Source organism: Toxorhynchites rutilus, chromosome 2, assembly GCF_029784135.1.
Source record: "Toxorhynchites rutilus septentrionalis strain SRP chromosome 2, ASM2978413v1, whole genome shotgun sequence".
NCBI classification, from domain to species: Eukaryota; Metazoa; Arthropoda; class Insecta; order Diptera; family Culicidae; genus Toxorhynchites; species Toxorhynchites rutilus.
This window is the reverse complement of record NC_073745.1, coordinates 162,858,952-162,876,605: the sequence shown is the minus strand read 5'-3', so window position 1 is coordinate 162,876,605 and position 17,654 is coordinate 162,858,952. Positions and strand designations below refer to the sequence as shown.

Here is a 17,654-nt window from a genome sequence, read left to right as displayed (position 1 = left end):
GAGCTGGAACGCAGTGGGATGAAACAGTAAGCGATGAAGTGTTCGAAAACTGGAACCGCTGGACAAGGATGATAGAGTTCATTTCAACATTGAGAATACCCAGATGTTATTTTCCCCGAGCCACAGAAGACACGTATGAGGATGCTCAGCTTCACGTATTTGTCGATGCAAGTGAGATTGCTTATTCGTGTGCAGCTTATATCCGAACGACCGTAGGCGACTGTGTGTTAGTTTCCGGAAAATCCAAGGTAGCTCCGCTAAAACCGATGTCCATCCCGAGGCTCGAGCTGCAAGCATGCGTCCTTGGGGCGCGTCTTCTTAAATTCGTGCAAGACAATCATCCGGTTGTGTTCTCCAAGAGATTCCTTTGGACAGACTCTTCGACAGCAAGATCTTGGATACGGTCGGACCCGCGACGCTACAAACCCTTCGTAGCTCATCGGGTAGGCGAGATATTGGAGATCACGGATGTCAGTGAATGGCGGTGGGTACCGTCCAAACTTAACCCTGCAGATGAAGCTACCAAGTGGGGCCGAGGACCTTATTTCCACTCAGATAGCCAATGGTTTAACGGGCCGGATTTCCTGCGACTTCCCGAGGAGAAATGGCCGCAAATGACTGGAACGGTGGAGGTGACAACCGAAGATGCTAGACCTTCGGTGTTGTTTCATTTCGCGATGGAACCAGTGCTGGATTTCGAACGATTTTCGACCTGGAAGAGGATGTTACGCACTACGGCTTACGTTCTACGTTTCTTCTTCAACATCTCTAAACCGGAACAGAAGCGGTGCGGATCCCTTACACAAGCTGAACTGCTCGACGCTGAACGGACGATAATGAAGCTGGTCCAACGAGAAAGCTATCCAGACGAAACGGCGGTTCTTGAACAGAGAGATTCTCAACAAAAAGGTCATGGGTCCATTGATCGAAACAGCAAGCTGTACCAATTAATGCCCGCAGTAGATGAAAATGGTTTGCTGAGGCAACAAAGTCGTGTAGCTGCGGCAAAAGAATTGGAATTCGATGCCCGGTTTCCATTCATCCTGCCACCAAAGCACCGAGCAGTGAGACTTCTGGTGGAAGATTATCATCGTCGCTATCGACATGCGAACAACGAAACCGTCGTTAACGAACTGCGCCAGCGCTTTACCATCTCGAGTCTACGTCAGCTTGTTAAGTCAGTGGTCTATAAGTGTCAGCTGTGCAAGATCCGCAAGGCACGTCCCAGCAATCCACCGATGGCGGCACTTCCTCCTGCCCGCCTAGCGATGCATTACCGTCCGTTCACCTACGTAGGCCTGGATTATTTTGGCCCGTTCCTGACGAAAGTTGGAAGATCGAACGTGAAGAGATGGATCGCCCTCTTTACGTGTCTCACCGTTCGGGCTGTTCATCTTGAAGTTGCCTATAGTCTGTCAACGGCTTCCTGTATCTCCTGCGTACGACGATTCGTCGGTCGTCGAGGGTCGCCAATGGAAATTTTTAGCGACAACGGTACGAACTTCCAAGGTGTGGAACGTATACTTCGTGAGCAGATCGACAAAGAGTTGTCTGTGACATTCACCAGCACAACGACGAAGTGGAGTTTCATACCTCCCGGGGCTCCACACATGGGGGGCGCTTGGGAAAGGTTGGTACGGTCTGTCAAGTCGGCTATGAAGGATGCATACATGGAGGGGAAATTAAACGATGAAGAACTTTTAACGCTGGTTGTAGAAGCGGAGAGAACGGTTAATTCGAGGCCTCTGACATACTTACCCCTTGACTCCGAGGAGTCAGAAGCTTTAACACCCAATCACTTCCTTTTGGGAAATTCTAGTGGAGCGAAGCAGACTGGTGTGGGGATTAGCGAATCCCAAAATAATTTGCGGGAAACCTGGGGTGGAATTCAACGGCAACTGGACAAGTTCTGGCAGCGTTTTCTGATCGAATATCTACCGGTCATCCGTAGGCAACCAAAATGGTTCGCCGAAACCAAACCTTTGCAGGTCGGCGATCTAGTGCTGGTTGCAGACGGAGGAAAGCGCAACGAATGGGCCCGAGGCAAAGTGACCCAGGTCTTCCAAGGCTGTGACGGCATGATTCGGCAAGCCTTAGTGCGAACGCAACAGGGAATCTTCAGGCGGCCGACATCAAAACTCGCCGTGCTCGACGTGGATGCTCGTGCTGTCCCAGGAGACGGTGGGAAGCACCGGGGGGAGGATGTTGACAACGGTACCGTCGAGCTGGCCACCCTGTCTCTACCGGTTCCACCGCTTGAACGATAAACTGTCAGCTGCGATGTTGTGATGAATTGGGGCTATAGAAAAGAAATGTATACACAAAGCAATAGAAAACATATCTCATGTGCGGTGAAATAGTTTTGTAAATTTATTTAAATCAATTTGAAAATTACGTGAAATTGGATTTCAAGCTTATTATCTAGTTCTAGATCTACTTACGAACTAGAAAAGGATCTAAATCTAACCTGAAGTTCGACGGTAAATTGAAAGGCCAACCTATTGAAGGACCACTGAAAATGTAAGCAAATGAAATTATAAAGCTAAACTAAAACTAATGCTTAACTAACTTGCAGTTTGAAACAGTAAATAAATATTCGTTACAAAAATCAGTGCGTTGCCTTTCACTGCTGTCGCAACAGTAGTAGTGTTGTGATCAACGGCGACAAGCTCGAGGTGGTGGAGGAATTTGTCTACCTTGGCTCGTTGATAACAACTGACAACAATAACAGCCGTGAAATTCGAAGACGCATTGTCAATGGAAGTCGTGCCTACTATGGGCTCCGCAAATCCTTGAGGTCCAACAAGCTCCGACCCCGTACGAAGTGTACCATGTACAAATCCCTAATTCGACCGGTTGTTCTCTATGGGCACGAAGCATGGACGATGCTTGAAGAGGACTCACAAGCGCTCGGAGTTTTCGAACGCCGAGTGCTCAGAACAAAATACGGTGGTGTACAGGAAAACGGAGTATAGAGAAGGAAAATGAACCACGAACTGGCGCAACTCTACAGCGAACCCAGCATCTAGAAAGTCGCCAAGGCTGGACGAGTGCGATGGGCAGAGCATGTTGCAAGATTATCCGGTAGGAACAAGAAGGAGAGGAGCCCAGCGAGCGAGGTAGTTGGACCAGGTGGAGCAGGACTTGGCAATAATCGGTGCAGCCGGGAGTTGGAGAACTGCAGCCATGGACTAGGTTTATTGGAGAAGAGTAGTGAATCAGATCTAATCTCAATGGGATGTAGAGTCATAGTAAATAAATAAAATACAAAAATATCTTGAGACGAATCTTCTGAGAATAACAGCTCATTGCCTTCTTCATCGAAACGTTAAACGAAATGATTAAAACGTTGATATGAGGTAGTAATAATTCAATTTTAATAACAATTTTGACATGTGAGTAATTATGAAACCTTATTTTTAATCACGTGTGAATGATGTTCATATGTTTTTGTGTTATAATTTATATAATGTTAATAAGGATTTTTTTTTTTCAAATATCCGGTATCCGGTCGGATAATGATTCATAGTTAGTTAGTCATAGTTACCGGATATCCGTTTCATCTCTAATCAATGTGATAGGCGTCGTACTCCATCAGGGTAACGGTAAACTTCATGCCTTCTGACCAGATTGTAAATTATTTTGGAATCTAGCTAGGGAGCTATCCTAGCTAGCTATCCCACCAGCTGAACTAACCGACAATTGCGCCTTCAGATTGTTTTATGAATAGGTTCAGAATCCTGTGAAATACTCACAACGCCAAACACTTCGATTCTATGGACAGTATAGAAAATACTGTGAACAGTTTTCGATGAACCAAGCGATGTGGAACAAAATTATGCATTTATCTGTCTATAAATATGATGCTTTTTTTTTTATCCAAAATATATATTTTATTAAGGCTCATATGGCGTCAGCCTAACGGGGCCGGGAGTTCAATATTTTGACAATGTTTGCTTAGACTATGTTAGTAATATGTAACCGATTACTCGCGGTTGACTCGAGGTTAGTATTACAAGTGTTCTCATAATTGGTATGTCGCAGTCTTCGATGCTCTGTACGTGTGCCCGACACGGGATACTTCCTATTGGGATGCAGCTGACCATTAATCGGCAACGCCCCCCTTGTCTGTACCCCATATCTAGCGTGGTGCGTCTTTCTCGACTCGAGGAATCCAGGATAGAACGGTCACTAGCCGGCGCAATCATCAGCTCGTGTAGAGTTGTCATGAGCGGTACAACCTTTGACTCTTGTTGAATAATCAGTGGACTGCACAACCTTCGGCCCGTGCATCTGTAAAGAGTGTGTGTATGTATTGCCGCGACTAAGTAAAAGTTTATCGATCGGATAGGAGGGATATGAAACGGGGACACAACGAAGGAAACATCATTAAACGTTGACATCGGCGTTTCTGAGGAACAGGTATAGATGAAGCAGAAGATCAGGATCCCGGCTACCTAAGATATCCCGGACGGGGATATCCGATTGTCTGCCTTGTGCTCTCAGTGCTCTAGAGAGCTGAGAGCGAGCAGCATGGAACCGGATACAATATGATGCTTTGTTTTCCCATAAATCGTCGGGAACTTACCGGACAACCCAATATGGGCTATCCCGATTTCTTTCTGATTTTTATATTCATTTTTCCATATTTTTGAAAAATAATAGTCGGCGACTCCGGTCGTATCCCCACAACGCTTCTAACGTTTCAGCTTTTAATCAGCCATCCAACGACATGTCTTTGATAAAGTTCTATTTTGGTGAGCAACTATATGCGAATGTTTAATGATATTTGATGAGTGAGTGAATTGAAAATAGAGAACATCACTATACAGTTCACTCAATTATTTTATTTGTAGTTTTGAATTATAATCATGTTTTTGAATTGTTAATTTGACCTGACAATGCATTATCGGCCTAATATATTCTACAACGTCGAAGTGAATTTTTCTAACGTATATTTTAAGAACATACATTCTTTCATTATGTTTATTTTTTTTGCAATATTCAAGTTGAAAATCGTCCTCATGTGCAAAATTTATTGAATGTGTCGTTATGAAATTTAAAGTATAAGCATTTACATAGATAACAAGAAGAGAAAATAGTCTGTTATCTCAAAATATTGGTTTGAAATGTGTTGGACATGGAGTATGAGTATTTCAAGGGCACGCCCTTTACCCAGCCCGGTACACTTGAGACAATAGAAACCATAAATATACGAGAGTCGTAAGTGGTGGATATCTATTGATTTCCAATCGCGGTTGTATTTGTAACGAAAAATGCCTCCGTAGTAAGTAATTACCTCATCTAAGCGTAACAGCTCCTCTGTGCTCATACTTCCAGATACGCCAGCGCCTTTGCCCTCCTTTCGGAGTTTTTTCTCTTTTTTCCGGCGTTCTTTTTCGTCACGATCGTCACCCACTCCAACACCCTTTTTCATGAAATTAAACATATCCGAGCCTTTGTCAGATACGCCCTTTGAATTAATTCTTTCTTTTCTCAGAAAATACTAAGCAAACATCAATTATTTAGAAAATCACTTTTTCCAGGTCCGATATCCACACACGAATTTCTTCACAAACACTTGCATTGATTGAGGGTCTGGAAAAACAACTAACATTCATGCGAAAAATGAGCATTTGAAGCAGACATTACTATCTATTCGCAAACTAGAAACAATTTGCAATGATTTTGATCTGTCATCACGTATCACGACACATTTTCTTCTTTCTCCACAACTATGAGTAATCAAATACGACTTTCTATTCCTTATTCTCAAAACACCTTTCGTCACAATTTTGGCTTTGCCAATAGATAACTGAGTGGAATGTATCCTAAAAACGATTCAGATTTTCACTGTTTGAATATCGTCTGATGAATTAATATTCAGAAATCGTTCATAAATATTTCAACCACATTTACATACATTCTACTTTTCTTCTCTGATCAATGTTTTGGAAAGCTGGAAATACGAAACACAATTGTATTTTACACAATCACAACACATCAATATTACTAGCTACTCGATATTTGCCATCTAAACTGCTTCGTCGTATTCTCTGTCACTCTCGCACGCTGTCCTACTGGGCCAGCTGTATGCTAGCGTAGTAAGAGGTGGCTTTACAACATTTTCGAATTTGTGTTGGTTCATTTTTGACGTTCAGATTTGTTTTTGTCTTTATCACTCAAAACTGGACTATTTGTTTCGGTATTAATCTACCGAAACAAATTGCATAAAACCTGGATGATTTTGAAAATTCCATCCCATTTGCGATTTACATGGTCACATTGAATTTAAAATCATAGTTCGTCTGTATTTCCAAACTAACAGTAACACTGCAAAATGTAGCAATCAATTTCACAGAGCAACAATGCGTAGTGAACTTTCGAAGGGAGAGGCCTTACACCAGTATGAACTCAAACACATACACCCGTAAGTAAAAGCCTGACACTGACTGCTGCATTGCATAGCTGTTCTCCCCACTTTCATGATAAGCGATATGTAAATCTTTTTTTAGTTTTAACATACTAAAACATACACTTATCCACACGAGATCTCTGGAATTTTCCAAAACAAATAAACTTCACATAAAATCATTTTAGTTCGCTGAATGAGTATAACGCACGAAACAAAACATCTCGATTATGTTTACATGTTGCAAATTGTTGTGTTGGTAATTTTACTGAAAATGGTTCTACACAGGGATGCCAGATGCGCATGCTTTTTTGTTATTTCGAACAGTTACTGATTTGGAGCGCAACAGACTAGGCGGCTCTCCCGCGCGGATTTTAGAAAACAGCGGTATAACGATTAGCGATCTAACGTACAAATCTACACCTAGGCGGCGCTGCGGTGAAAGTGATGATGATTTATAATATTACAATGGTAGTTTATGGAAGGTTTGTGATTCTTTCCATAAATTACAATGTTATAATCATAAAAAATAATTTGATTTTGATGAGTTTAGAAGAAATTTAATTCTGCGCAATTTTATATATAACATGTTATTTTCTTACATCTTTCAGTAATTTGAATCAAATCAAAATGGTTGAATCAAAAAAGAGATTCGAGAGCACAATCAAAAACAAGTTGAAAAATGCATTGTTCCTGCATGCGAGAACTATCTTGGAAAGTCCGGAAGTAAAATATACGTTATTTGTTTTCGAATTTTAGGTTACCTTATCATCACTTCCTTAGTTCAAAAACATAATCCAGATGTCTCACCGATTGATTACGTATTGCGTTAGATCGCCAATTTTACAGACTGCAGGAAATTCATAACTTCATTTAGAAAAATTTATAACATTATTAGAATATAATAAATAAAATTTTAGAAAAAATCTTGTGAACAAAGGATGCAACCGGTCATTTTTGCTCAATTGAAAACTTAAAACACCTGGCATCCCTTATTTCTACGATGAAAGTTTCCTAATACCAGAACTGTTATATTTTTGATACACTTGGCAAAAAAAAATAGAATGGGCTTCGAAATAGTTGAGCACATTTTTATGAGGGCGTACCACACACAAACGACTTGCGGGTCGCCAAGATGCTAAACTATTGGCGATATAACGTACAAATCTACACCTAGGCGGCGCTGCGGTGAAAGTGATGATGGTTTTAAATTTTGCCATGTGAGCTTATGGAAGGTTTGTAGTTCTTTCCATAAATTACAATGTTATAATCATAAAAGATTATTTGATTGCGATGAGTTTGTAAGAAATTTAATTCTGCGCAATTTTATATATAACATGTTATTTATTTACCTCTCTCAGTAGTGAAAACTATAAAAATGTTGACAATGGTTGAATTAAAGAAGGGAATTCGAGAGCACAATCGCCAATCGCCAAGATCGCCAATTGGCGATCTAACATACAAATCTACACCTAGGCGGCGCTGCGGTGAAAGTGATGATGGTTTTAAATTTTGCCATGTGAGCTTATGGAAGGTTTGTAGTTCTTTCCATAAATTACAATGTTATAATCATAAAAGATTATTTGATTGCAATGAGTTTGTAAGAAACTTAATTCTGCGCAATTTTCTATACAACATGTTATTTATTTACCTCTTTCAGTAGTGAAAACTATAAAAATGTTGACAATGGTTGAATTAAAGAAGGAAATTCGAGAGCACAAATTCTCACATGCAGGAATCGTGCATTTTTCTACTTGTGTTTGATTGTGCTCTCGAATTCCCTTCTTTAATTCAACCATTGTCAACATTTTTATAGTTTTCACTACTGAGAGAGGTAAATAAATAACATGTTATATATAAAATTGCGCAGAATTAAATTTCTTACAAACTCATCGCAATCAAATAATCTTTTATGATTATAACATTGTAATTTATGGAAAAAAAACTACAAACCTTCCATAAGCTCACATGGCAAAATTTAAAACCATCATCACTTTCACCGCAGCGCCGCCTAGGTGTAGATTTGTACGTTAGATCGCCAATAGGTGTTTCGTTCTTGACACTTTCATGACAATACGTGAGACGAGTAGCGAGACGTAGCTTGGTCGTGTCGTTATGGTTTCATATCAACTCGCTGAGGAAAACAACTTAAGGTGAAGGTGGAAGCTAGCCATAAATGGCTGCCACAATGGCGCTCATTTCTTTCATCTCCCTCCCTCACCTCTCGCCCGAAAATCAATAATTTCGCGAAACAGTGTGAAGAAAATGATCGTTTTCGCACACTTCCCATCAAGTAATATCAACCAAACTCTAATCGATTACTCACAAGATATTAAATTTTCATCTGCTTTCGCACCGTATAGTGAAGAACGTCGGAAAACTCGAGCAAGTGCTCTGAAAGTTAAATTTTCGTTTTTCAATCTTCTGCAATGGTTTTGTTTGTATTGGTGGAAGCATCGTTATTTTTTCGACACTGATGCCAAACAACATCATCGAAACAGCTATAAAAACCACTCAGTAAAATGTTATTCCGGAGTCATAGCGTCCCATGTCATGAAAATCAATAGAATAAAATTGTGTTGATATCAATACAATTATTATTTTTACGTTTAATGGGTCTATAATGTAAGTTTTAGCAACTTTAACATTGGGTAAGAAAATTGTATTGCAGAGCTCGGAACACTGCCACGGCTGCCTATGCTTTCAAAAACAGTAAACGGAAAAGTATTAAATTCAATCTAAATGCCTCGGCCAACGAAGAGAAGGGTTAAGGCTTTCCAACGTGAATATGTGAAAACAATACGATCAACGAAGGAAAATATTAAGGAATTATCAACATCGAGTTACTATGCGGAAGAACTTGTTAATACCAAAAGTGCCCCAATTCGCATGTGTTATAAATTTGCTCATGTTACGCTCGCGTATAATCAGAATCATATGCAAATGCACCTTCTATATATATTTATATTTGCAATTGTTCATCGGAACATATCGTTCATACATTTTACTTTAGTATTGAATTGTTATTTGTTTTTTTTTTCAAATGTATTCAAAGACTTGTGTCAATGAAGCGCCACACAGTCTGATAAGTGAATTTATCTATTTACGTGTGCTTTGCTCTTCTCTCACAAACACTATTACCCCATTTTTACACGAGGGTTTACCTATACTACTACAATGGCTAGCTTCCACCTCCACCTTAAGGAAGAAATAAGCAAATATATATTCGTGAAAAATAGTGTACTAGAGCTGCAATAAGGTATTTATATTACATATTATTCAATAGTTTTGGGGGGACAGTGAGGATTTGATGAGCTTGTGAGTGTGATTAAAGTGCTATAAGTCTAAGAAATATGTTGTCCAACTCCTCCACAGATAATCGTTCGCCTCGCGGTTCTCTATCATGCCAAAATTATATTGTGAATATTTTATTTACTTCAGATGCCGTATTATTGTGCAGTAAAAGGATGTGGAAACAAGGTCCTCATAACGAAAAATAACCCGGACATTGTTTACCACACTTTTCCCCGAGATGGATATAGACTTCATAAATGGATACTTTTCTGTGGCCAATCGAAGGATTGGAAGGCTCATAAAAATCAAGGTATATGCTCACGTCATTTCCATAGCAGCAGCTACGATGACCGACATCAAATGCGCCATGAACTTAATGGTACGAGAAAATATAGGATATTGAATTCCAAAGGTAAACCTTTTGACGTAGGACTACGTCTAACCGGAAGATATAGGGGGTGAAATGGAAATCTAGGCACTGAACAAGTAGGAAAAAATGCAAGATTTGGAACGCTTATAACTCGAGCATTTCTCAATAGATCGCAAAGGTTTTTGCATCAATTGATAGGAAATATATCTACGCATCTATCATAACGAATAACATTTCATTTTTCTTGAGATAAATAATTGAATAATTGTGAAATATCAAGCATTGTCAAAATGCACTATGTGCCCATTTTTGATTGGTCCATTTTGTGCTCCTCAAATCGTACCGACCAAAACGATCAACCAGAGCCGCAGCGAAATAGAATGAAGCACGATTGGAAAGGAAAAAGACAAAAATGAACGAAACATTGGTCGCAGTCTCACACATGCGTCATTCTTTGTGTGGACACCGACTGGACAACATCGTTGCTGGACGAGCTGGACGGCGAGGGATCGAGTGCCTTTCTCAAGGCAAGAGGGTGGAGGTGGTAGCGCTGGAGTAGAATAGAGTAGAGTTTTCAAAGGGCCTTTCTCAAGGCTAGAGACGAATGAACTGCAAAAGTTTAAAGTCTCTATAATACAAGACCTGACCTGACCTGACGCATGCATAATTCTAGAGCCAGCCAGTCAGCTTAAAAATCCCCGCTCCGCTGCCGTAACGATCATTCTCATTCAAACCGTACACCACATCGGTTCGCATCACAACATATCAACAAACCAACCCAAGCAGCCATGTCTGGACATGGTAAAGGAGGAAAAGTGAAGGGAAAGGCAAAATCCCGCTCGAACCGTGTTGATCTGGAGTTCCCCGCAAGGGTAGCTAGGCCGAGCGCGTTAGTACCAGTGCACCAGTCCACCTAGCCGGCGATATATAGTTTCGGCCGCCGAAGTTATCGAGTTAGCTGGCAAAGCTGCTCGCGACGATAAGAAAACCCGCATTCAGAACAGAACACAATCGGTTCCGTGGACACCAAGACAACAACAGGCAGTTGCAGCGAGTGGCGAGTGGCAAACGCAATCGCAAAACGGCATCAGGTAGCAGAAGAAAAAAAAATGAGTGGGTTATATCTATGATATAACCGCAAGGTTCACGTAGAACTACCTTAGCTTAGCAATCATTCGTTTGTATTGATCAAATTCTTGATTGAATGAAACAGTTTCCAAATTCAATTGAGTTCAATATATTTGCTCTGTGAGTGAAAAAAATGAACAAATGCCGTGTAAAGTCAATTCATTTATTGTGATTGATTGTTCTTCGTTACAAGTAAATTTAATGACAGACCTTTTACGTTTGGTATGATGACTAGAACAAAATATATGTACGGAAGAATTATCAAACGTTTGATGAACCAGCCTAAGGCTGAAAATCTTTCCAATAAAGACAAAAAAAATTATCAAACGATTATTTTATTTTACATTTCCCTCTGAAGTTTACATCCCAAAAGTGTACATACTTCTCGAATCTCGAATTTGCTTGAAACTGGGAAGTTCATTCGCTTCTAGTGGCTGCACGATTTTCCCAGGTTCCTAAGTTTAGAAGATCATGTTAGGACAGACATATTCCACTCTGCACAAAGGCAAGCGAGGACAAAAGTACTCGCAGTTTGCATTTATTTGCAGAGCCGATTTCCCCAGAAACCTCGGTTTTGAAGTCTGTGTTAGGGAAACACATTTCAATCGGAACAAAAATACCCCCGATTTGTATGAATTCGCAATGCCGATTTCCCCACGCTTCATGGATTTGAAGTCTGTGTTAGGGAAACACATTCCAGTCGGAACAAAAATACCCCCGACTTGCATGAATTTGAAATACCGATTTCTTCAGGCACCTTGGTTTAGAAATCTCTATTAGGGAACACATTTCGGTGGGAACAAAAGCTCCCCCTACTTTCGTGTGTTCTTCTTCTTCTTTTTGGCTTTAAGAGGGTTTAAACTTTTCAGTTCACTCGCCTGTAGGCTCTTTCGTGTGCTTGCAATGCCGATTTCGCTGCTTGGTTTTAAAGTCTGTGTTAGGGAACATTTTTCGATGAGAACAAAAGTCCCCCTACTTTCATGTATTTGCAATGCCGATTTCCCCAAGGCTGCTTGGTTTTGATGGCTGTGTTAGGGAAACCGTAAATCGGGCCAATCAAAACGATGCAGTTAGGGCGTTTAGATAACGCCTAATATTTTACAGTTATTCAATTGTTTATCTAATGAAAAACAACATTTTGTTAGTTGCGATAGATGCGTAGAAATATTCCCTATCAAGTGATGCAAACATCTCTCCTATCCAGTACGAAATGTTCGAGCTATAAGCATTCGAAATCTTTCATTTTTTCCTGCATGTTCTGTGTTTAGGTTTTCATTTTACCCTTCATATATTCCGGTTAGACGTAGTCCCACGTCAAAAGTTTGTTCTTTATACAAACTGCTTTGGTGGCAAATCCAGAACAAGGCGGCATCGAGGGCCAGTGAACAACCACAATAAAACCAGCCCAGAGGGGACTGGCGAAAGGGAAACCAAAAAAATCACTCATCAGATCTGTCCGCTCGACTCTCGGTTAAAGAAGAAGGTAGGAAGGGATCCTATGCTTCATAAGATATTTAATATATGCTGTAAAGAAAAGTAAATATTTACTGATCCGAGGACCAAAGCAGTAACGAAGCACAAGTGACCCAGCGAAAGGCGCGTTCCAAAAACAAAAAAACAAAAAGGCCCTTCTCAGGAGGATAGGAAGGAAAGGAGTGGAAAGGATTTGGGTGGGATTAGTGGAGTGGAAGGGGGTGGGAGTGGTATGGGAAGGAAAGAGGGGAGGAGTGGGTGTGGGGTGGGGTGAAATGAAATGAAATACAGTTTGAATAGATAATAAAATATAGTGGTTTTGAATTTAATGGTATATAGTAGAGCTGAAAAATGGAGAGGTTTATTTAATGAATTTATCCTCCTTGGTGAGTGTGGCTGTAGGAATAGGAAGTTGATTAAAGTATAATGTAATGGATAGAAGGTAGATGTGGGTATGAAAGTATATATTATATTATTTATTATTTATTATTATTGAATGCGTGTATATACATGTATGAATTCCTTCCTTCCGACCCGTACATATATGTGTATACACATGACTAGTGAAGTGGCGAACTTTAATAAGCAATTTCCAAGGTATTTAGTATTTCGATTTAGATTTTACCAAAGAAGTCGGTTTCTTTCAGAAACGCAATTAAATTGGTTTCTTGGGTCTCGTCTCTACTGAGGATATCTCGGAGACTCTGACCTATGTTGTGTCGGACTCGAGCATCTTTGGTATGTTGACATTCAAGTAAAAGATGGCTAACGGAAACCGGAGCTTCGTTGCAAGCACATTGGGGTTTTTCGGCTCTGCAGAACAAGTGTGAGTGGGTGAAGTTAGTGTGCCCAATTCGAAGACGGGTAAGGACTTGCCTTTCCCTACTATTGAGACGGTCCTCCCAAGGGAGAGTGGAATTTTTAATTTTACGAAGATGAGTGGGACGGCTGTTTATCCAACCTATGTCCCAACTTTCACGGACTTGCTGTTTTACCCAGCGGACAATGTCAGATGGAGGACAGGGCATGTCTGGGGATTCTATTTTGCTGCCCTTGCCGGCCAGTATGTCGGCGGCTGTGTTTCCGCGTATTCCTGAGTGACCAGGAACCCAGCAGAAGGAGATGTTTTTATTTGAAGCAGCCTCTTCTGTTTGCTTAATTAATGGGTGTTTGCTGTTTCCACTTAGAAGATCGTGGAGACAGCTAGCTGAGTCGGAAAATATTGTGGTAGGAAGAAAATCATGGGTGTATTCTTGGGTAGCTATTAAAAGGGCGAAAGTTTCCACACTGAAGATGGAGCATTGCGGTGGAAGAGAAAAGCTACATATGTATCTACTCTCAAAAATTCCACATCCAACTCCATCGGCATTGACTGAACCATCTGTGTATACCTGGTGATTAATTTGAAAATTGGATGCAACGAGGTTATTGAAGCAGGTTTTGACTTTTGGAGAAGGGTCTCCCGCCCGAACTGCCTTGAGAAGTTCAAGGTTAATGTTCGGCGGTTTGAAGTTCCAATTTCTTCCCGTCGCAGATGAACGTTCACATATATCGGGAAGATCTTTGTTCGTGAGATTTTTGAACCATGTTTTAGCCCTATGTATTAATGGGACATTGTGGTCGCTTTCGGGGAGTGACAAGTGACGGATGGCTTTATTGGTGATGGCTTTTGTTACCAGGTGGGTGAAGGGAAGTTGCCCACTTTCTGCCATTACAGCAAGAGTAGGACTGGAGGGAAAAGCGCCAATTACGAGCCTAATTGCTTTATTGTAAATTGGTTGAATGGTGTTTAACACCCTGTCCCCTCCACGGCTGAAGGTGCCTATTCCGTAAAGGATTTGTGTGACCAACCAAACATTTACAACATTTAGCATTTACAACAGGAATCATGACAACTCTACACGAGCTGATGATTGCGCCGGCTAGTGACCATTCTATCCTGGATTCCTCGAGTCGAGAAAGACGCACCACGCTAGATATGGGGTACAGACTAGGGAGCGTTGCTGATTAATGGTCAGCTGCATCCCAATAGGAAGTAGCCCGTGTCGGGCACACGTATAGAGCATCGAAGACTGCAACATACCAATTATGAGAACACTTGTAATACTAACCTCGAGCCAACCGCGAGTAATCGGTTACATATTACTAACATAGTTGTAAGACAAAATTTGTCAAAATATTGGACTCCCGGCCCCGTCAGGCTAACGCCACATGTGCCTTAATAAAAAATATATTTTGGGGAAAAAAAAAAAAAAAATTTAGCAGCGTCTTTCTATGGCCAGAGGCTAGGTTGCCTGCGATAGCCTTGATGATGTTCAATTTCTTTCTGGTGGCTATTTTGGTCTTTTGGGAATGTGATAGGAAGTTGAGTTTCTTGTCGAAAGTAACCCTTAGTATTTTCAATGTCCTCATTGTAGGGATCGGGATTTTGTTGAGCTGAAGATAGGTTCTCCTTCTGAGAGCTTTTCCGATATGTATGTGTTTGGATTTCTCCGGGGAAATTTTAAAACCTGTTTTTAGAGCCCAGTTTTGGATGGAGTCTAAGGTTTTTTGAAGCCACTTTCTCTGAATTAAGCCGAAGCAGCTCGTAGAGATAAGAGTGATGTCATCTGCATAGACTATGATCTTTATATGGTCCGGGATAATCTCGAATAGAGATTGCATGGCAATGTTGAAGAGGGTTGGTGAAAGTGCTGAGCCTTGTGGGAAGCCGTTTTCTGGGATTTTTAGAGAAGATTGGTTATTGTTAATAACGGTTTTGAAAGACCGGTTTTCTAGAAAACTTTTAATGAAGAGACCTAATCTCCCACGAATCCCCCAGTCGAAAAGGCTTTTCAGCACTGGGTACCTCCATGCCCGATCGAAGGCCTTGGATAAATCCAGGGAAACAATATCAATGTGGTGTAATTTTTCAGTTGCGTCGTCTAGGATTTTTTCGATTGCTACAAGGCAATCTTCTGTACCTTTTCCCGCACGGAAGGCGAATTGTCTGAGATCAATCAGCTTATTTGACTCTAGAAAAGTCGTTAAGCGTCGATTGATCATTTTTTCCAAGACTTTCCCAACACAACTTAGGAGAGTGATGGGGCGGAAATTGTCAAGAAGATGTGGTAGATGGCTAATTGTTCATGTCTGGTTTCGGGATACAGATCATTAAACCCTCTTTCCAGCAACTGGGGAGGGTTCCACTGTCCCAGACTTTGTTGAGGAGCTTCAGAAGTGCTTTTTTCCCGAGATGGGGTAGATTCTTAAGCATAGGGTAGCTGATGTCATCAGGTCCTGTGGATCCTTGTTTGACTTTGTTCAGTACCCAATCGAGCTCTTTGAGGGAGAGGTTTTTGTTGAAGTCAAATTCCACATCGGTATGAAAATCGATGGGAATCCTTTCGCATTCCGTTTTGTGGGTTAGAAAGGTTTGGTCGTAGTTTTGATTGGAGGAGGCGGATGCAAAGAAATCTCCAAACGCCTCGGCGATGGTTTTCCGCTCATTGGTGTATTGATCGTTAATTAGAAGATTATATTCTTTGCTCCTTTTCTTGCCATGAAGCCTGCCAATCTTACTCCATAACTCCTTTGTTGACGCGTTGGGATTAATTTCGTTGACGAATTTAACCCAACTGTTGTGCTTGGCTGTGTTGATAGCAGTCTTAGCTTCTTTGCGAGCCCTTTGGAACTCTGTAAGCAGAGTGGGTCTCAGTGGGCTGTCCGGATGGGCCTTTCTTAATTTGCGTAGGGCCTTACGTCGACCTTTGATCGCTGCCTTCAGCTCAGGCGACCACCATGGGACACATTTCCTGCCAGGGATGCCACTGGTTCTGGGGATGTGCACCATTGCAACTTCTAGGACAACTTTGGAGAATTCCTCGGCTGTCCAATCTCGTTTAGCGGAGAGGCGGTTTTCAATGTCAAACTGATAGCCAGCCCAGTCAGCGTATTCAAATTTCCATCTTGGCCTTGTTGAAAACTCTGGAGAAGTTTGGCCGAAGGAAGTGAAGATTGGAAAATGATCGCTTCCGCAAGTATAATCGTGGATGTTCCAAGAAAGCTTTGAAGAGAGTTTGTCTGATACTATGGTGAGATCGATGGCTGACGTAGTACCAGAATAATGGATTCTGGTGTGTTGGCCGTTGTTAAGAAGGAGAAGAGAATGGTCGGATATGAAATTCTCAATGATGGATCCTTTTCGATCGAGGTATGCACCTCCCCAGGCGTATGAGCGGGCGTTGAAGTCACCCATAAGCATGATTGGGGCGGGAAGTTGGGCGAACAGATGGTCCAGTTGTCCGCGTAGAGTGTTCGGATCGGAATCATTAGTGATGTAGATGCTAACGACGGTGATTGGAAAGGGATGTTTAATGCGCACTACCACTGCCTGAAGGTCAGTGGTAATGGAAAGAAGATCATGTGGAGTGCCATCCTTGATTGCGATTGCAACTCCCTGTTTTGAGGGGTTGGGACCCTCTTTGAAATATGTGATATATTTTGAGATGAAGTGTTTATTGAAATTGTTTGGTGTCATAGTTTCTTGAAGGGCTATGACTGTGGGATTAGAGTTTGAAATAAGCATTTTCAATTCTAGAATATTTTGTCGGATACTTCTGATGTTCCATTGTATCCCGAATTTCTGTGTTGGAGTGAATGTGTTGGTGTTTTTAACTCTAATTCCTAAGTCTTAATTGTGTGTATGTTTGAACTATTCAAAGAGAATTAGTTCGAAAGTTCTGGATGTTCTGGATGTTCCTGTCCACAATTTCGGCAAAGCGGGTTCTCGCGTTTGCATCGTTTGCTAGTATGTCCAAATTTGTAACACTTAAAGCATTGCATTGGGTTGGGATAGAAATTTCTAGTCCCAGCCCGAATAAATCCAAAATTAATGAACTCGGGAACAAAAGTTCCACGAATCGTCAAAATAAGAGTGGCAGTTGGCACAACAATATTGTTCTCCTTCCTGGTGATGCGCTTGACATCGATCACACC

The 17,654-nt window shown here is 41.2% G+C and overlaps 1 protein-coding gene across 10 annotated transcripts in view; it reads right to left on the bottom strand.

The window, feature by feature from the left end:
• Nucleotides 1-6,672, bottom strand: part of LOC129770721 (unconventional myosin-XVIIIa) — a 180,754-nt gene extending 174,082 nt beyond the window's left edge. Inside the window, exons 1-3 of one of the 10 annotated variants that reach the window (XM_055773721.1) lie at nt 6,537-6,672; nt 5,924-5,959; nt 5,300-5,610 (exon numbers count right to left, since the gene is read on the bottom strand). In XM_055773721.1, coding sequence (XP_055629696.1) covers nt 5,300-5,449 — 150 coding nt within the window. In that variant the 5' untranslated portion in view covers nt 5,450-5,610; nt 5,924-5,959; nt 6,537-6,672. Of the gene's footprint in view, nt 1-5,299; nt 6,314-6,536 lie in introns of those variants that run through there. The other 9 variants (XM_055773716.1, XM_055773722.1, XM_055773717.1 and 6 more) reach the window with 9 other exon arrangements.
• Between the last annotated feature and the right edge of the window lie 10,982 nt (nt 6,673-17,654).